At 44.3% G+C, this 21413-nt stretch overlaps 1 protein-coding gene and 1 pseudogene across 1 annotated transcript; both read left to right on the forward strand.

Annotated features, from left to right (window-relative positions):
• The first annotated feature begins 2498 nt into the window (after nucleotides 1-2498).
• On the forward strand, nucleotides 2499-4506 carry LOC115541779 (E3 ubiquitin-protein ligase TRIM39-like). Its single transcript, XM_030353618.1, has one exon. It carries the CDS (start codon nucleotides 2499-2501, stop codon nucleotides 4119-4121), a length of 1623 nt encoding a protein of 540 aa, XP_030209478.1. The 3' UTR covers nucleotides 4122-4506.
• A 3331-nt stretch (nucleotides 4507-7837) lies between these two features.
• LOC115543071 (E3 ubiquitin-protein ligase TRIM39-like) lies at nucleotides 7838-9460 on the forward strand (annotated as a pseudogene).
• The last annotated feature ends 11953 nt before the right edge of the window (nucleotides 9461-21413 follow it).

Genomic DNA, 21413 nt, shown 5'->3' on the forward strand with positions numbered 1-21413 from the left:
CTCCAAGGTGCTGAACTTCGGCCGAGTGATGACGTCACACGCTGTGGACAAGCCACCGACCGCCTGGTTTAGGGAATCACCCCCGGTGTACTTACTCCATTCAAAAAGAAGTACAAACGTGGAACAGTTTGCAGGAAGAACTATTTGCACCGAATGAGACGGGATAAGATAAAGAAAGCATAGATTGCTGACAGCTTTTTAGTGCCAAACAAAATCTCAACTTCGGTGAGATGGTGTAGAAAAGATGGCTGCTTGAAGTATCGATTAAAAGCCCTGAATTATTTCATGAATTCAGTTCCTCCCTGAACTGCGGGCCGTTCTGTGGTCCTCTGAGGGCGCGGCAGCAACTGACAGCTCTACCGGTCGAGCCACCAGGGACGAGAGGTTTAAATCATCCAAAGTATTCCTGGAATTATTGAGTCACCGTTTATTAAAACTGTTTTTGAACCGTTTATAAAGAGAGAGAGAGAGAGAGAGAGAGAGAGAGAGAGAGAGAGAGAGAGAGAGAGAGAGAGAGAGAGAGAGAGAGAGAGAGAGACAGAGACAGATGGAGAGAGAGAGAGAGAGAGAGAGAGAGAGAGAGAGAGAGAGAGAGAGAGAGAGAGAGAGAGAGAGAGAGAGAGAGAGAGAGTGAGAGAGAGAGAGAGAGAGAGAGAGAGAGAGAGAGAGAGAGAGAGAGAGAGAGAGAGACCCAAGAATACACTTCATTTTGAAGCACAAGAAACCCAGGAACTGAACCCTGACAAGAGTCCCCTGTGCCAGCTGGTGCTGAAGCTAACTAACACACATCAAGCTCAGTCCAGAACTGCTTCCCAGAGACCAATTAGAGTCAACAAAAAAATTAATCAAGCAAAAGAAGACTATTTGGAAAATTGGACAAACCAAACCTCAAACCAAAGTAGAATGAATTCCTATCTGATCCTAAACAGATATTACGAATTGGCAGACTATCTCGTCTCTGTCAGAGATGTGAAGCAGAGACAAATCCTGACCAAGTACAGGATCAGTGACCACAATCTTGCAGTGGAAACAGGCGGACACAGATGGACCTGGCTGCCGAGGGAACACAGACTGTGTGGTCGCTGTCAGGCAGAGGAGGTTGAGCCGGAGGAGCACTTCCTTTACATTGTGGAAAATATGACAATTTAAGACGGATATACTCCACCAAGTTACAAACCTATATTCCGGATCCTGCAGACATGGAACAGAAGGACAAAATTGCAATTCTTCTTGGTGAAGGTCTGTCTGCTGCCCTGGCCGCACAACATCTCCTGAAATGTCATAACCTGAGAGATTCAGTCCGACTTTTTATTTATTTTATTATTGTTGTTGCTATTGCTGTTGTTGTTATTAATAGTAGTAGCATTATTATTAGTATTACTATCTGTTATTTGTACAATTAGAGAGAGAGAGAGAGAGAGAGAGAGAGAGAGAGAGAGAGAGAGAGAGAGAGAGAGAGAGAGAGAGAGAGAGAGAGAGAGAGAGAGAGAGAGAGAGAGAGTCTGACTGTCTGACTGGTTTCATGCTGTGTTTGTGTGTACAACAGGGCAATAAATAACCTTATTTGATGACATAATACGGCAACGAAACACATAACGTTTTTTCTTGTTTTTCGTTCTTTGATTTCATGAAAGGTGATGCAGTGGGTTACATAGTAGTGATGTGGATTCATCCTGGTCCAAATCTCAACTGAAATGCATAACATTTTAAAAACGTATGTAAATATGGCCTCAAATGGCCCTCTTTTAAACACATACTACTGCACTCGTTAACTGATACTTGCAGTTCTGGGTTATCAAGTTACATCAATCAAATGTTCTGGCTCCACCTCAAAGACGGTGAATACCTGATCTGCAATTAAGCCCCACCTCTCAATGGAAAACGAGTGTCAGCCAGACGTCAGACAGAATGCATTCTTTACATTCTGATAGTCGGGACCAGCTCCAACAGCATGTTTGGTTTGCCTTCAAAACTTCAAGTTCACTTCTTCAACTGCAAGTTACTTTATTCCTACAACCCTATCATCCAAAATGTGATTATTTTTCTCTAATCTTTTCTGTGAAGGCTTGATTGGTTTAGAAAGGAATAATAATGAATATTTTTGAAAGAACAGCGCATGAATGTCAGTGAACTGTGCATCCGTGTTGGCGGGGCCAGGGGTTAGGGGAGGAGCTTGGGGTTAGGGGAGGAGCCAGGTGTTAGGGGAGGAGCCAGGTGTTAGGGGAGGAGCCAGGTGTTAGGGGAGGAGGGGAGAGGACAACTTGATGAGGAAACAAAACGTAACATTCCCAGAAGCCAAGTCAATCCGACGTGGAAGCAGTTCTCTCTTTCAGGAGGAAAATAAATCTCATTTTGAAACAAATAGTCTAACAGACAGAAACAACAATAAGGTGAGTAAAGCAGCACAACTTTCAGAGCAGTTAAAACCTCTCTTCCTTAGGGAATTAAAAACATAATGGACTTGCTCAATACATAAACCTTGTCGTCTGTGTCTAGGAATGGCCCGCACCAACGCTTCCTGGTCTGAAGAGAACTTTTCATGTTCCATCTGTCTGGATGTGTTCGACAGTCCAGTTTCCACACCATGTGGACACAACTTCTGCAGAACCTGTGTTACAAAGTTCTGGGATGAACAAGTCAAGTTCAAATGTCCTCTTTGCAACATGGCTTTCAACGCAAGACCTGATTTAAGGATTAATACCCTCTTATCAGAGCTGGCCGCTCAGTTTCAAACATCCATACGAGTAAAAGATCAGCTCTGTGTTAAACGTGGAGAAGTTCCCTGTGACGTCTGTACTGGGACCCAGCTGAAGGCCGTGAAGTCGTGCCTAGTGTGTTTTATCTCTTACTGCCAAACTCACCTGGAGCCACATCAGAGAGTCGAAGTCCTAAAGAAACATCGGCTGTTCGAGCCTATGGACCGTCTGGAAGACAGGATGTGTAAGACACACAATCAACCTCTCGAGCTCTTTTGCATGATTGAACAGGTGTGTGTGTGTCAGTTCTGCACCAAAACAGACCATAAGTACCATCCTGTTGTACCTCTAAAGGAGGAATATGAAGTGAAGATGGCCCAGCTGGGGAAGATAGAGGCTGAAGTTCAGCAGATGATCCAGGAGAGACAAAATAATATCCAGGAGATTAAAGATACAGTTAATCGCAGCAAAGCAGATGCATTCAGAGAGATAGCCGATGGTGTGCACGTCCTCACTGCTCTGAAGCGCTGCATTGAAAAGTGCCAGGATGACCTCAACCAAATGGTTAAAGAGAAACTGAAATCCACAGAGAAACAAGCTGAAGACCTCATCGAAGAGCTGGAGCAGGAATTAGAAGATCTGATCAATAGATGGTTCGAGGTGAAGCAGCTCTCACAAACTACAGACCACCTCCACTTCCTCCAGGCCTTCAGATCCCTGAAGGATCCTCCACCCACCAGGGACTGGACCACGGTGGAGGTCCGTCCTCCGTCATACGTTGGGACCTTGGGGAGATCCCTGGATCAGCTGGAGGGGACACTGAACAAGGAGATGAAGAAGCTGCGTGATGCTGAACTGAAGAGGGTCCAGCAGTATGAAGTAGATGTGACTCTGGATCCTGATACAGTTCATCCCGAGCTCGTCCTGTCTGAGGATGGGAAACAAGTACATGGTGGAGATGTAGCGAAGGCCCTCCCAGACAACCCTAAGAGATTTACACAGGGTCTATGTGTTCTCACGAGGCAGAGCTTCTCAGGGAGATTTTATTTTGAGGTCCAGGTTAAAGACAAGACTGCGTGGTATGTAGGAGTGGCCAGAGAGTCCATCAACAGAAATGATCGGATCATAATGACCCCTGAGAGAGGTTACTGGACTCTCTTCTCCTACAAGGATGGTTTGGTATTTAGTGATGACCCTTTTGTCCGTCTCCTTCTGAGAGCTGAGCTCCAGAAGGTGGGGGTGTTTGTTGATTATGATGAGGGTCTGGTCTCCTTCTATGATGTGGAAGCCAGGGTCCATATCTACTCTGCTACTGGCTGCAGCTTTACTGAGCCTCTCTATCCATTCCTCTGTGCATGTCGCTATGATTATGAAGGTAACAACTCTGCCCCCCTGATCATCTCACCTGTCAATCAAACAGACTAAGACCTTTGTTTGATAATAAAATAATGAAACGACCAAAACAACTAATGTTGTTTCATGAATTAGAATCTCCACCATGTGAGATCTGAGAGAACTGTATTCATATCTTACTGCTGTCATATAACAAGGAGTAATTCAGTAGGAAGTGAACCCTGACTATTATAAATGATAACCCATTCTGAATTATTAGGTAACATTATATTCTTTATTGTCTGTTTTCTCCAGTCTTTTAAGGTTTACTGCTATACAATTGTTATTGGTTGCAGTCATGCATAGCATGGTTTCAGAATTGTATTTCATTATCTTCTTAACATTGTTAGTTTATAGTTCGGAATCATGAATGCCAACATAATCAAATGTAAAAATACTTTTCTGATGTCAATAAAAATGGAAATCAGCTGATTTGTCAATGACTTTTAATGTCCACCATACAACAACCCAACATGTGACAAAGATCACAGTTACTACATGTCAAGACTCTCCCCTTGTGTGTGAGTACTGTTACTTTGTCTTGTCATCGCTCCTCTCTCCATCCTCTCATCTTAGTTCCTCCTCTCTCCTTCCTCTCTCTTCTTCCGCTCCTATCTCCTGTGTCTGCTCTCCTTTCTAGCTCATCCAGGATTGTGTTAAGTATTGTTTTGCATGCACATTACATATGTGTAAATACCCGTTTGACTTGTCTTTACTATTGTCTACTACCTGTGCCCTGGCGTATACAAGCAGCAGTCCCATAATCAGTGTTGTGAGCGACACCCAGTGGCGGGAGCGGGTATCAGCACAGAGGGGCCGAACCTTCTTTGTGTCTCCTTGATCCTGCTCTTTTGTAGTCCACCTAATTTGACTATTTATTTAATATTGTGACACATGTTTTTCTTTTTTTGCACTTCATCGCATGATGAAGGTACAAATTCCTTTCTTTCTTTCATTTTTTTGATCAGCCGTTCAGGTAAGAGTCGTCTGCGGTCTCTTTCTCACACACAGTATTATTAGAATTGCATCGTTGAATAACACGAAGGTGTTAAATGAATGCAACGTGTTTATGGCGTTGGCTTGGTGGCTGGTGTGTCGAGGATAGCCGCAGCAGACAGAGTGGGAGACGTCTTCCGCGAACTTTGGCCGAGTGATGACGTCACACGCTTTGGACAAGCCACCGACCGCGTGGTTTAGGGAATCACCCCCGGTGTACATACTTTATTTAAAAAGAAGTACAAACGTGGAACACTTTACAGGAAGAACTATTTGAAGAACTATTTGAAATAATGGAAACCGATCTGTAAATGGTGTGGAAAAGATGGCTCCTTGAATTATCGATTAAAAGTCATGAATTACTTCATGAATTCAGTTCCTCCCTGAACTTCGGGCCGTTCTGTGGTTCTCTGAGGGCGTGGCACCAACTGCCAAGCTCTATACCGGTCGAGCCACCAGGTATGAGGGATTCAAATCATCCAAAGTATTCCTGGAATTGTTGAGTCAACGTTTATTAAAGCTGTTTATAAACCGTCGAGAGAGAGAGAGAGAGAGAGAGAGAGAGAGAGAGAGAGAGAGAGAGAGAGAGAGAGAGAGAGAGAGAGAGAGAGAGAGAGAGAGAGAGAGAGAGAGAGAGAGAGAGAGAGAGAGAGAGAGGGGGGGAGGGGGAGGGGGAGGGGGAGGGAGAGAGGGGGGAGGGGGAGGGGGAGGGAGAGAGAGTCTGACTCACTGACTGACTGACTGACTGACTGACTGTTTCATGCTGTGTTTGTGTGTATAATAGGGAAATAAAGAACCTTATTTGATGACATCATACAGCAACCAACACAGGAAGTGTTTTCTTGTTTTTCGTTGTTTGATTTCATGAAAGGTGATGCAGTGGGTTACATAGTAGTGATGTGGATTCATCCTGGTCCAAATCTCAATTTAAATACATCACATTTTAAAAACGTATGTAAATGTGGCCTCAAATGGCCCTCTTTTAAACACATAGTACTGAAATAGTTAACTGATACTTGGAGTTCTGGGTTATCAAGTTACATCAATCAAATGTTCTGGCTCCCCCTCAAAGACGGTGAATACCTGATCTGCAATCAAGCCCCACGTCTCAATGGAAAACGAGTGTCAGCCAGACGTCAGCCAGAATGCATTCTTTACATTCTGATAGTCTGGACCAGCTCCAACAGCATGTTTGGTTTTCCTTCAAAACTTCAAGCTCACAACTTCAACTGCAAGTTACTTTATTCCTACAACCCTATCATCCAAAATGTGATTCTTATTCTCTCATCTTTTGGCTTTATTGGTTTAGAAAGGAATAAAAATGATTCTGCTTGATTAAGTGGTGGGTGGACGGGTTCTGGACGGGGTTCTTTAGACACCGGAGCATTTCTCATCATGTTGAACCAAACTAATGGCTGCAGTGAAAGAGTAACAAAGAGCAGGTCCACTTATTATTAGATTAGGTTACATTAGATCAACTTTAATGTCCCTTTACACAGAAATTTGTGTTGCATTACACTTCTCTTCAATCCTCATAGAAAGACATTAAAACAGCACATGAAAACATTCGCACAACATTTAAGAGTCCATACACACAGATAAGTCCATAAGAGTCAGGGGTCTCACGGTCCAATAAATGAAAGTCCATAGATGTCTCTGGGGTGTGTGGAAAGATATTGGGAGTGTGTAGTGTGTTGTTGATATGATTTCCCTCTGGCTGTCCAGACAACACAGGTAGAAAGGTATTCAATTGGCTAGTTCTGTAATAACTCTGTAGCTTGATTCAGCTGGACAGTCACTATAAGGTGAGTGCATGGCTTTTGGTCACCTGCTTGGAACGAAGCCAGGAGGGAAAGCAGACTCCAACGATTCAGTTGGCTCAAAGGAAGATAAGGAAATCCATGCATTGAAATGATGTAAGACCGCATTGGATTAGTGGAAAATAATTTAGCTCAATAACACCTTGATAAGCCTCAATAACAAATATAACTAAACTATTAAACCAGTTGTCCATCACTTCAGATTTTCACACAGTTTTTCCCTGGTACGTAAAAGCTACGCATAACACTGGTTATAATGTGACATTGTTAACTGCTACGGCATGATAAAGGATTTATTTTTGCTGTCGCTGGCATTGACTGTGTTGTCTCTGAATTGGGAACTTGTTGGCCTGGTTCGTCTGCCCTACCCTGAGCCTCATGATGCAGCTGTTTAATGAGGTTAGGGATGAGCCTTATATAACTACCAGCGTTAACTCAACATTTAATCACAAACCATACTATCACATACAACCTGGACACACACTTCTTCACTCATGTTTTCACCATCTCTTTGTCTGTGCTTTGTCCTGTGTTCTGTTTTCAAGTATTTTTGAAAGAAAAGCGCATGAATGTCAGTGAACTGTACATCCGTGTTGGCGGGGCCAGGTGTTCGGGGAGGAGCTAAGTGTTAGGGGAGGAGCCAGGTGTTAGGGGAGGAGCCAGGTGTTAGGGGAGGAGCCAGGTGTTAGGGGAGGAGCCAGGTGTTGAGGGAGGAGAGTAGAGGACGTCTGGATCAGGAAACAAAACGTAACATTCCCAGAAGCCAAGTCAATTCGACGTGGAAGCAGTTCTCTCTTTCAGGAGGAAAATAAAACACATTTTGAAACAAATAGTCTAACTTTTGTTAGACCTAAGTTAAAACCTCTCTTCCTTAGGGAATTTAAAAAATAATGGGCTTGCTCAATACATAAACCTTGTCGTCTGTGTCTAGGTATGGCCTCTGGTAACACTTCCGGGTCTGAAGAGAACTTTTCATGTTCCATCTGTCTAGATGTGTTCAACCGTCCAGTTTCCACACCATGTGGACACAACTTCTGCAGAACCTGTGTTGCAAAGACCTGGGATGAACAAGTCAATTTCAAGTGCCCTCTTTGCAACAAGGCTTTCAAAAGAAGACCTGATTTACAGATTAATACCCTCTTATCAGAGCTGGCCGCTCAGTTTCAAACATCCAAACGAGTAAAATAACAGCTCTGTGTTAAACCTGGAGAAGTTCCCTGTGACGTCTGTACTGGGACCCAGCTGAAGGCCGTGAAGTCCTGCCTAGTGTGTTTTATCTCTTACTGCCAAACCCATCTGGAGCCACATCAAAGATTCCCAGTTCTTGAGAAACATCGGCTGGTCGAGCCAATGGACCGTCTGGGAGACATGAGGTGTAAAAAACACGACCGACTCCTGGAGCTCTTCTGCCGGACTGAACAGGTGTGTGTGTGTCTGTTGTGCACAGTGAAAGACCACAGGTCCCATCCTGTTGTACCTCTGAAGGAGGAACAAGAAGTGAAGACGGCCCAGCTGGGGAAGATAGAGGCTGAAGTTCAGCAGATGATCCAGGAGAGACTAAATAATATTCAGGAGATTGAAGACACAGTTAACCGCAGCAAAGCAGACGCAGACAGAGAGATAGCCGATGGTGTGCACGTCCTCACTGCTCTGAAGCGCTGCATTGAAAAGTGCCAGGATGACCTCAACCAAATGGTTAAAGAGAAACTGAAATCCACTGAGAAACAAGCTGAAGGCCTCATCAAAGAGATTGAAAATGAAATAAAAGATCTGACCAATAGAAGCTCAGAGGTGAAGCAGCTCTCACACACTGAAGACCACCTCCACTTCCTCCAGGCCTTCAGATCCCTGAAGGATCCTCCACCCACCAGGGACTGGACCACGGTGGAGGTCCGTCCTCCGTCATACGTAGGGACCTTGAGGAGATCCCTGGATCAGCTGGAGGAGACACTGAACATGGAGATGGAGAAGATGCGTGATGCTGAACTGAAGAGGGTCCAGCAGTATGAAGTAGATGTGACTCTGGATCCTGATACAGCTCATCCCCAGCTCATCCTGTCTGAGGATGGGAAACAAATACATGATGGAGGTGTGAGGAAGGAACTCCCAGAAAACCCTAAGAGATTTACAAGTAACGTACGTGTCCTCACGAGGCAGAGCTTCTCAGAGAGATTTTACTTTGAGGTCCAGGTTAAAGACAAGACTGCGTGGTATGTAGGAGTGGCCAGAGAGTCCATCAACAGAAAAGATTGGATCATAGCGACCCCTGGGACGGGTTACTGGACTCTCATCAACAACAAGGATGGGTTGGTATTTAGAGATAACCCTGCTGTCCATCTCCCTCTGAGAGCTGAGCTCCAGAAGGTGGGGGTGTTTGTTGATTATGATGAGGGTCTGGTCTCCTTCTATGATGTGGAAGCCAGGGTTCATATCTACTCTGCTACTGGCTGCACCTTCACTGAGCCTCTCTATCCACTCCTTTGTCCAGGCAACCATGATTATGGAGGTAACAACTCTGCCCCCCTGATCATCTTACCTGTCAATCAAACAGACTAGGACCTTTGCTTGATAATAAAATAATCAAACGACCAAAACAACTAATGTTGTTTCCTGAATTAGAATCCATGTGAGATCTGAGAGAACTGTATTCATATCTTACTGCTGTCATATAACAAGGAGTAATTCAGTAGGAAGTGAACCCTGACTATTATAAATGATAACCCATTGTAAATTATTAGATAACATTATATTCTTCATTGTCTGTTTTCTCCAGTCTTTTAAGGTTTACTGCTATACAATTGTTAATGGTTGAAGTCATGTATAGCGTGGTTTCAGGATTGATGTGTATTTCATAATCATCTCAACATTATTGTTAGTTTATACGTCGGAATCATGAATGACAACATAATCAAATGTAAAAATACTTTTCTGATGTTAATAAAAATAGAAAAACAGCTGATGAGTCAATGACTGCTAATGTCCCCCATACAACAACCCAACATGTGTAAGACAAAGATCACAGTTGCTACACGTCAAGATTCTCCCTGTGTGTGTGAGGACTGTGACTGTGTCTTGTCATCTCTCCTCTCTCCATCCTCTCATCTTAGTTTCTCCTCTCTCCTTCCTCTCTCTTCTTCCGCTCCTATCTCCTATGTCTGCTCTCCTTTCTAGCTCATCCAGGATTGTGTTAAGTATTGTTTTTCATCCACATTACATATGTGTAAATACACGTTTGTCTTGTCTTCACTATAGTCTACTACCTGTGCCCCGGCGCATACAAGCAGCAGTCCCATAATCAGTGTTGTGAGCGACACCCAGTGGCGGGAGCGGGTATCAGCACAGAGGGGCCGAACCTTCTTTGTGGGCCCCTAATCCTACTCTTTTGTAGTCCACTTAATTTGACTATTTATTTAATATTGTGAGACATGACTCTGTTCTGCATTTCATCGCATGATTAAGGTACAAATTACTTTCTTTCATTATTTTGATCAGCCGTTCAGGTAAGAGTCGTCTGCGGTCTCTTTCTCACACACAGTATTATTAGAATTGCATCGTTGAATAACACGAAGGTGTTAAATGAATACAACGTGTTTATGGCGTTGGCTTTGTGGCTGGTGTGTCGAGGACAGCCGCAGCAGACGGAGTGGGAGACGTCTTCCGCTGTCGCTCTCCAAGGTGCTGAACTTCGGCCGAGTGATGACGTCACACGCTTTGGACAAGCCTCCGACCGGCTGGTTTAGGGAATCACCCCCGGTGTACTTACAAAGGGTCAATTCTACGTTTCATAAACATCGGGGGCTTAGCCCAGAGGGACAAGAAAAGTATCCCTTTGGGCATTTGTCCGCTTTATTTTGCATGTTAATTTTTTATGAATCCTTTACCTAAATAAACAAAATACACCGGTTTATCATAGCTTTAAATAGCTACCTGACTGCTTTGCTGCTTATCCCCAAACATCTAAAGTTCTATTAAGTTATTTCAGAGTAAAATGAATGCAAGTTGGACTATATATATATATATATATATATAAAAATATTATTTTATTTTATTTATTTTTACCCAAAAATTATTTTCGGGGCTAATTAAATAATGTCCGGCAATTTAGCCCTGAATAAAACAGCCTTGTGACGCCACCGAATATAAATACACAGGACACTGCCTCAGTATTAGTATAAGTACCCAGGATACTGGCTCAGTATGAGTATAAGTACACAGGATACTGGCTCAGTATGAGTATAAGTACCCAGGATACAGGCTCAGTATGAGTATAAGTACCCAGGATACAGGCTCAGTATGAGTATAAGTACACAGGATACTGGCTCAGTATGAGTATAAGTACACAGGATACTGGCTCAGTATGAGTATAAGTACACAGGATACTGGCTCAGTATGAGTATAAGTACACAGGATATTGGCTCAGTATGAGTATAAGTACACAGGATATTGGCTCAGTATGAGTATAAGTACACAGGATATTGGCTCAGTATTAGCTGGAGTGGGGGGCGTTGGAGGCCCTTTGTGACCCCCAGCCATCCGTCGGACCCCGTCCCTAGTTTGGTTCCCCGTCCATGGGTACGCCGTTGACGGCAGGGGTGTTTCTAGGTTTCATAAACATCCGGGGCTTAGCCCAGACGGAAAATGAAAATGCCAAAATAATTTCTATGCTTTATTTTGCATGACATTTTTTTCATAATGCTTCACCTAAATATACAAAATACGCAGTCTATTATAGCTTAAAGGGGACCTATTATGCTTTTTCGACTTTTATGACCTACGAACGTTGTTATAATGATTGATAGTCATGTCTAACCATACTAAAGTGTCAAATAATGACGTACATGCATTTCGACGTATTCCCTGCTGACAGTCTGGGGTGGCTGTGCAGAGCGCTAAACACTAGGGACAACGTTTGCGATACACTTGTTCACATTTCCGGGAAATCATCTACGTAGAGGCACTCCTGCCGCGCCCCCATATGCCTGGTCAAATCTGCCCGCTCTTCAAGGAAGGTAACCAATCACAGAGTTGGGTTGGCAGGAGGGGGGTGAGGGGGCGGAGAAGGACGAAACTGAGCGTTGACAGAGAAGGCTGAAAAAGCCAGGTGAGAGGAAGAGTTTCCCGAAAATCGACATCGTTTTTTGTGTATGGTTAAACATGACTATCAATCATTATAACAACGTTTATAGGTCATGAAAGTCGAAAAAGCATAATAGGTCCCCTTTAAAATAGCTACCTGACTGCTGTGCTGCTTATCCCCAAATGTCTAAAGTTCCAAATTATTTCAGAGTAAAATGAATACAAGTGAGACAGACTTTACACACACACATCTGACTGGGGATAGGATAGGTTAATTCACTTGAGGTGGTAAAAAGATTATGTTTTTAAACAGACTATCTAGACTTGGCTACTTGTAAATAATAAAATATTTTTACTTTAAAATTTAACCCAAAAATTATATTATAATTAAACAGAGGGTCTGTGATTAGGATGTCTGGGTTCAGGGTCTGCGTTCAGGGCCTAATCGACCAGGTAAACACGCTGCCGACCTCTGAGCTCCAGGAAACGCACCAAGTTCCAGGTGGTTAATATTTAGCTCAGACGTCGTTCACTCAATACATTCATGATCCAAAATCTGACCACAGCCGATCTCAGATCTGGGCATTTATTTCTGTCACTTCCTATGTTTCGACCAATCCTGTTACTGGAGGCAACAGGAGTTATTTGCAGACAAATTAGACCAGCACATGAACATTTTAAAATGTAAATACACACATTCCTGTATAATTAAGGGGTATGACAGCTCCCTCTGCTGGACAACAGTCTCACACCAAACTACATTTTCCGTTTGAACCAACGTAGCTATAGTACATTGATGTGAGACGGGTTGGTGGATTGAACGTGTTGTAGTAGCAGAGAAAGGCCTGCGGGGCAGTACATTGTTAAATACATGAATTTAGTAATAATATGGAGGTTTAATATCTGTACAAATTGGATTATGTGAACATTGCTGAATAACAATCATATATATTAAATGTATTGCAGGCGTTTAGCTTGACATTAACCAAGTTAAAGGACAATAAAATGAACCGCACCAAACATGTAGAAGTCAATGTGGTATTTTAATATATAAACAAAAACACTTGACAGAAGTTTAAAACAATTTTGTAAAGGAAAGCAGAGGTAAACATTTTCCCAAATGAATCTTTTCAAAATGTCACCACCATTCCGAAAGCAAGTGAAGAGGTTTGTGTAAAAGCAGTCCTCCCTGACCAGCTCTGTCCCTGACTCTAAACCCTGACTCTCAACCCTAACGCTAAACCCTCTGAGGGCAGGAGGACGCACCTTCAGTGTAAAGGTTCGAACCACAGAGAAGGAAGAAGAAGAGGAAGCAGTAGAGAGTAGTGAAGTAGTGAGGTTAGTGACAGACGTGAGGGAAAGGCGTGTGGAAGCACACGGTTACATGTGGGGTCAAGAAGATCACTCCCACTGGAGGTCATTGATCCATCAGCCTCAGACTGCTGAGCTCAGCAGGACTTCTGGAGGCGAGGCGGAGATGAACTGAGGAGACGGGACCAGCAGGGTGTCAGGATCAGGGCGGGTTTAGCTCAGGTGTGTCTACCCCCGACCAAACAGGATCAGGTAGGGTTCAGCTCAGGTGTGTCTGCCCGGACCAAAAAAGGACATGGATTAGGTTCAATATTCAAAAGATGCAACATTATCTGAACCAAAGAGACGTCATTAAGGAGCAGGCAGGCTTTAGGGCGCATCACTGTATTCTGAGGCCTTGAACCCGGCACCATTGGTCTGAGAGTTGAACCCCCAACCCCCTACCTAGTCCACTATGTCCAGATAATGCAAACTTACGAGGAGTCCTTGATGGTAGAGTCCTGGTTGTCCTCAGGATTTGCCTTCCAGGTGTACGGCTTCTCCATCAGTCCTCCAGATTCCTGGTCTGGTTACAAACGTAATTGGTCTCTTGAAAGGTAACAAATACAGTAGTAACTTGTCTCTAATGTAAGGTAACAAACGCAGGAGTAGTTGGGCTTTAATGTAAGGTAACAAACTCAGTAGTAGTTGGGCTCTAATGGCACGTAACAAAGTAGCAGCTATAGTTTGTCTGGTAAACAACCACAGTACTATGCCGTAACTTGTACTGGACAAACTAATCCTGCGTTACAACAAGTCCACTCTGTTTATTTTATGCAAACTTACGAGGATCCTTGGTGGTAGAGTGATGTCGTCCTCCAGAGTCTTGGCTCCTCCATCAGCTCTCCTCAGCCAGAGTCCTGGTCTGGAACAAACAGTACGAGTCTGACCCTGACGTCTGGTAACAAACATGTAGTTTGTATTATTTTTAAGCCCTTTATTTCCAGTTTGTTTGTTTAATACAAACTTACAATCCTTGTTGGTACAGTCATGGTCATCCTCCAGATTCACGGCTCCCCTACCAGCTCGCCTCCGCTCCAGAAACACGTTCTAGTAAGAAAACACAGCGGTAGTTGGTTAACGCATGTCAAAGTAACAGCTGTATTTTTCCCGTTAGGTCAACCATGTAAGTAAATAAAAACTTAAGAGGAGTCCTTGTTGGTCGATTCCTAGTCGTCCTCCAGCGTCTCAGCTCCTCCAGCAGCTCTCCACAGACAGAGTCCTTGTCTGGAACAAACAGCGGAAGCCTTGCTTCAACATGTGGTAAAACAGATGTAGTCGTCTGGTATATATGGTACAAACGCCGGTAGTTTGTGGTAGCAGTATTCCACGAGAAGTGGCAGTGAGTGTGATGATCACTTCAGAGTCGGGCTCCATCTACCTCACGACAGACATCCTTCACCAGGCAGGGCCTCCACCAGCTCCTCCACCAGGCAGGGCCTTCAGCACGTCTCCTCCATCAGCTCCTTCAGCACGGCTCCTCCATCAGCTCCTTCAGCCATGGATTCCTGGTCTGGTTACAAACAGTTGATCTCGGCAGTAAATCACCTGGGGACGCAACACACCCCACCTCCTGCATCTGAGGTTCACTTGTAAAATGGAAGTCAAATTTAACCATATTTAAACACTTAAATTAGACAACGTCTGCAGATTGTCGTGTTCAGCAATTCATCCACTACGGTCGTAGCAACACTAGTAACAATAATGGCTCATATGACTCCTACATAACCCCCGTATGAATTAACTCAACTCACAGCTTGGCACAGATTTAAAGTCATAAGATGATCAAAACCAGACCTAAACTACCGTGGATTTTAGTGTTTCAGATGAGCTTTGTGATGGTTACCCTCTGGTCCGGTGCTGCAGGCCCCTGGTCTCCAGCCTCAGTCTCCGGTCCATCCTGGCACCACAAGCCTCCGGTCCCCAGCCTCTCAGCCTCACCTTTCAGCTACAGCAGGAGGTTTATATCAGCATTTAACCAACAATAAACCTAATTGACTCATCCGAAACAGAGTTACACAATTTATTTAACTATTATTTTATAACTCAAGGCTAGAAAAGACTCGAGACCAGACATGAGCATGGGAATGAAGACAGCAGTCCATAAGTTTAAAGAAGTGGTTCAGCCCAAGCATTGAAACTGACCTGAGAAGACTCTACTCACACACCAGAGCACTGACCTGTTCTGGAGGACTTCTGACAAGAGGTGGCGGTCTGGCTCTGGGTGAGGAGGTGGAGGTCTGGCTCTGGGTGAGGAGGTGGAGGTCTGGCTCTGGGTGAGGAGGTGGAGGTCTGGCTCTGGGTGAGGAGGTGGCGATCTTGGGACAAACTACATGTTAACTTTTTAACCTTGTACAGTTCTAGAGTATCTTCTACTGTAACATGTGGGAAGGACGGCCATTATATTGGCTTTGATATTATCCAGTTGGTAACTCTGCACCAAAGTCGTTGTTTAACGTCATTCCATTGGGTAGGGTTTAACTTCTGTGGCAATTAATGACAGCAAATATTTAGAACATACAAAAGCTGAAGTAACAAAGAACACCAAGCAGTATCGATATTGAATCAAATATACTCAGCCATATTCAGGTGCTGGGTTCCGTTGAAGAAATGTCAAATTGTCTTCCACTTTGAAACGATTTTCAGCCTTCACTGATGTCAAAATTGGGCCCGCAAGTAGAACGCCGTTTTGTACTCAGCGAGAGTCCCGTCACGTCAACGTCGTTAAAATGACGGCGCAACCATCGGAAATTATCAACATATTGTACGACGTACACGTCAGTATGTATTTAATATCAAACTTAAGTTGTTTAAGATAAGGGGCAACAATTCCCAATGGAAACCGACTGAAAAATAGTTTCCAGAACGTCCGCCAGATTCCCTCAGGGGACTCCCGACCACCTAACTGCCAGGTGGCTTCTAATGGTTGTCAAGACTACAACATTCTATGCTAACCATAAGGACTAAATCAAGTGACCACACTCAGAACCTTCCACGGCGGGAAGCACAAACCGTCCGACTGGAATCCGAACATTCCAGCCGGAACCAACCAAAGAAAAAACAGAACCAGCGCCTCACCTTGAGCTGAACGGAGGAAGATCCTGAAGTCCAGCGATGGTCTTCATTAAAACACAGCCAACAGACTTACCTTGAGGAGATCTGTTTGTTACTGTTGGTAATTACTACTATTCAGTGTACCTTTACATTATAATGCACCCAGTGAGTACAAGTTATATCACTCAAAACCATGAACCAAACTACCATGTACGTCCCGCAACAACTTTAAACCTAAAATCATTCAATACAAAACCGTGTCTACATTTTACAATTATCTAGATTATTCAGGGTATAAACCATACAGAGCAAATCTAAACGTTGAGCTCACAGAGAGCCGACCATAGCCCTGCAACGTCACCCTGACCGCCTCATCACCAACAGCAAATCATGCCAGCCAGCTAACACATGTACAGGTCCAGTGAGAAGTGGGCATCTGAGTGAAAGGACCGCCCATAATAAAAAGCCCAATTCCTGAACTATCCAACCATCTTCATGGTTTAAAGACTTGACATGCCATTGTGTTCTAATCACCTCTGTCTTCTCCCTTGTTACTTATAAAACTCTACATCTCCATCACTAGAGTGTTGCATCCTACTCATGGGGGTGTGGTCTGAGTGAGCAGAGATGCATGCTGGGATACAATGCCATCTGAAGTCTTCAGTTCTATAGACACGCACCTCAGGAGAAACCAAGTGCTTGAGAATCTGTCGTGACATCAGTTACATGAGCTTGAATATCCTTCAAGATGGCGCCAGGATTCTCAGAGGAGAAAGGCCAAGAGGAAGATGTGAGGGTTCTTCCTCCCAGCCAGTGGAACAAAACAACGGTCCTCATCAGAGTACCATGGAACACTTTGAAACATTCTCCTCTTAACACCTTGAAGCCCCAGTGAAGGTTTCCCTAACTCCTAAGATGAAGAGCAAAACTTCAGCTCGAAGAGCGCACTAGTTGGAGATCCACACCAACCACACATAGGATTGGTTCTGATTTAAGGGAACCAATCGTTCAGCTAGTCCTGTCCGAAACAAATGCAGTTCAGCCTGAGAAGACATGCAACTGAGAGCAAGACAAGATCCACAGGGCTCTCCATCAATCCAGTCAGGTAGGAAGAGCCGTCTCATTACAGGTCTGAAGGTCATCTTGAATATCCATTGAGGACCCTTTCCAACGTCAGACTCTCCTTGTGGAATGCCTTTAGGGGTCCATCCTCCATTGATCCTGATTGGTGTAGTGCTAGTTTGAAGTCACTGATCTGAACACGCCGCTTGCATCCTTTTACACTTGAGTTGGATACTCTCCTTCCTGCCCGGTGTGTTGGATATCTCTCCGGAGTGTCGCTCAGGGCTCTTCATGTCTACTGGAGGCCCTCAAGTAAACATGTGGCCGCCCATCAGGTATGATTTAGTCGACCATTCCAATATCCCAAGCCAATCACACAGACCCCCGTATGAACCTTATCACTGTCAAAGCAAGCCGGACACACACATAGAACCCAGGACAGGCACGTAGAACCCCATGCCCGGTGTGAGTGGGAGACATACACAGTAGAACCCTGGAGACGCTCAAAAATCATCCATCTCATGTCAAACCTAAACACACACCACTGAGCCACAAAAGGCCAAACAATCATGCAGGGTAAAAACCTGACGCCAAATAACGTTCCATCATCCAACCCCAGCTCTCCTGCCAGGGCACCCAGAACAGAACAACCAATGACTCCAAAACCCGTAAATTATGTACAACATTCTTCAGCGGCGTCCCACATTGGTGATGGATTATGCTTGGCGTCTCCAAAATGTGTCCCAGGTTGATTCAACATCTCTGAAGTCATGTCTTTGTAGTCCAGTGGTTTGAATGAGGGGCATTCACAGATGCAAACAGTGCAGCTTTAGTCAGCCTGACGACAGGAAGGAGGTAATCTGTTCGGAAGACCACCCAGTGGAGGGGGTGGCTCTTGAGGAGCAGGATCCATCTGGGAATGGCCCCAAATAAGCCCTTCTTGGAAAAACCATTCCTGAGGAGTCAGGATGCCTGGAGGGGACTGTTGAATGTGTTCCATGGTTCTGTGTCAGACTGAAGTTGTGTTTTAGTCGTTGAGATGAGGAGCCCCCTCATCTCCCCCTGGTGTTTCTCCTTCTGAATCCCTGTCTCCATCTTAAAGAACATTCCAGTCCATGTAACTGATGTCACGACGGTTTCTCAAACACTCGGTTTCCCCTGAGGGGGCGCGTCTACAGACCTGTAGACTTCAGACAGCTCTGTATCCCAGTATGCACCTCTGCTCACTCAGACCACACCCTCCTCAGTAAAGCAACACTCTTGAGATGAAGATGCAGAGCTCAGGAGAGCAACTGGAAAGAAGACTGAAGATATCAGAACCCAACCCATTACTCAATCTTACAACAATAACTTCGAGCCTGTAACCATTTTAACAAATCATTAAAACCAACATAAAACAAACACCTAAATAACCCATGAACCAATAAAACATCTTTACTACACAGATCAACCTTCAGGTAACGGGTTAACTCACCAGGAAGCCAAAATACAATGTGCCCAAGAGTAATGAGAAACTAATGACTTACAGTTTGCAGTTCATCTTCATGGTTAAGGTGGGATACTCACAGAACTGCAGTTAAATATCCATGCTAGACCTTTGAAGGAAGGAACAGTTTACTCATGGTCCCCAAACTTGGGCACTGTCCCACAGTTCAACATCTACCATCTCCATAAATGAATGACAACACAAATGCAGGGCTTTTGGGATCATCCAACTTTTAAATAATGAATAAGATACTTAACTAATCCAGCTTTTTAAAATAAATTATACTTATTATTTGACTCGTTAGTCAAGAGTGATTTACCTCTTACTTTGACAAGTTTGAATCCATAGTCTCTAAAATGTTACTTTCAGGTAGAATCATTATTTGAATTTCAAATGAGTTTAACCACCACATGGTTGTTAAAAAGCATATTTTTACTGTAAACAAATAGCACAACCGTCGAGTCATTTGCACAACTCAAGCCTCCCTCCAGTCTAAAACTCTTGCCCGGAATTACCAGAATGGGTGTGGCTCAATCAGCCTATGAGCCACAGCTGCAGACTATTACGGCTAACAGCCAGACAGGAATATGTGCATCTAACTTGGCAGGCGAGCTGTGGCAGGTGAGGTAATTTGTAAAACTCAACGCAGGTTCAGCGCCCTCTGGTAACAGTGAGAGGCTATTTCAGCACTGTGTTTGATCATAAATGACCTTCCTCATTTTAATTAAGGGATTTAGTCTGATTCACTTTACTGTGCGCGAGTGTGAGTGTGAGTGTGTGTGTGTGTGACCATAGACATGTGTGACTGCTAGATTTCAAGTGGGTGAAAAGGAAGTCACGTGTGATCTTGCGTCCCTGTGGTGTAGTGAGCGGATGTGGACAGCAGAGGGCAGTGTTACCAAACGAGAACCTAGCTCTGAGCTCTATGCGAGATACGTCTCAATTGCAACCGTAACTTGGCAGCATCCTGAACGGCCCTTTGAGGAGTGAGAAGTAAGCTTGCATCAAAGAGACCAGAGGGACTCATTCACTGGTTAAACTGGAGTCATCGCCACGCCTACCACCACACACGTGAAAGCATACCCACCAATACACCATATAGATTCACACCATATGCACGCGCACACCACAGATATACACACATAGATCCACACAACATATAGATGCAAACCATATGCATACACACACGATAGATACAAACCATATACAGTATATACACGCACACACACCATAGGTATACACCATATAGATACACACCATAAAGATGAACACACAAAATAGACAGACACCAAAGATGAACGTAATATAGTGTAGCGGGCCAGTGGGTGTGGGGTTTCAACGCTATCAAGTTGAGTAGACAAAATGGCACAACACAGAGCAGTCCCAAGCAGAAATAAATATATATATTTTTAAATAAACCCAGGGTGGGAAAAGGGTCATCCACCTCCTATATGCCCCAACACCTTCCACCTGTCTCTCTCTCAGGGCGTTCCGTTCTTCCAGGCGATCACACAGATCCTGCCTGTCCTCTGCTAGCCCTAGCTTCTCTAGCTCCTCTTCCAACTCCAACTTCCCCACATGTCTGTTGGCTAGCCCTCTTAAGCCCAAGCACCCCTGCCTAACGATCCCCAGGCTTGCCTCATTAGAGGGAGGAAGTCCATATATGGATTGGGGGTGGAGCCAGCAGGTTGCCAGACCTACCACTCCCCTCACTCCTCCCTGGCGTCTGCACACACACACACACACACACACACACACACACACACACACACACACACACACACACACACACACACACACACACACACACACACACACACACTAGATACGCTCCACACAGTTCTGGTCACTAAATACTCTCTCTTCTCTAATCCTTTCCTCCTCTCCTTCCTCCCTTCTCCGTCTCTCTTCCACGCATATCGCATTTTTATTGCCTCTTCTCAAGAGAGTAGATTTGGGATTTATTGGTTTCATGAACGTCCTAACGTCCTAACACAAACCCATTATTTGTATGCTTTATTGTGCACATAAACTTTTTCATAATGCTTTATCTAAATAAACGAAATACGCAGTTTATTAATAGCTTTAAATAGCTACCGGACTGCTGTGCTGCTTATCCCCAAACATCTAAGGTTCCATCAAGTTATTGCAGAGTAAAATGAATACAAGTGAGGCAGACCTTACACATATACACACACACAGACACAGACACACACACACACACACACACACACACACACACACACACACACACACACACACACACACACACACCAAGACAGTGTGTAGGCAAAAAAGATCAATACAAAGTGTGTGTGTGTGTGTGTGTGTGTGTGTGTGTGTGTGTGTGTGTGTGTGTGTGTGTGTGTGTGTGTGTGTGTGTGTGTGTGTGTGTGTGTGTGCGCACGCGCGTGCGTGCGTGCGTACGTACGTGGGCACCGTGGTGACGCCTGCCAAAACAAACATGCATGCATGAAAACA

Source organism: Gadus morhua, chromosome 4 (assembly GCF_902167405.1).
Source record: "Gadus morhua chromosome 4, gadMor3.0, whole genome shotgun sequence".
Classification (NCBI taxonomy): domain Eukaryota; kingdom Metazoa; phylum Chordata; class Actinopteri; order Gadiformes; family Gadidae; genus Gadus; species Gadus morhua.

Bases quoted from the DNA above. Each gene is read 5' to 3' on its own strand.
- LOC115541779 (XM_030353618.1), top strand. From the start codon at position 2,499: ATGGCCCGCACCAACGCTTCCTGGTCTGAAGAGAACTTTTCATGTTCC.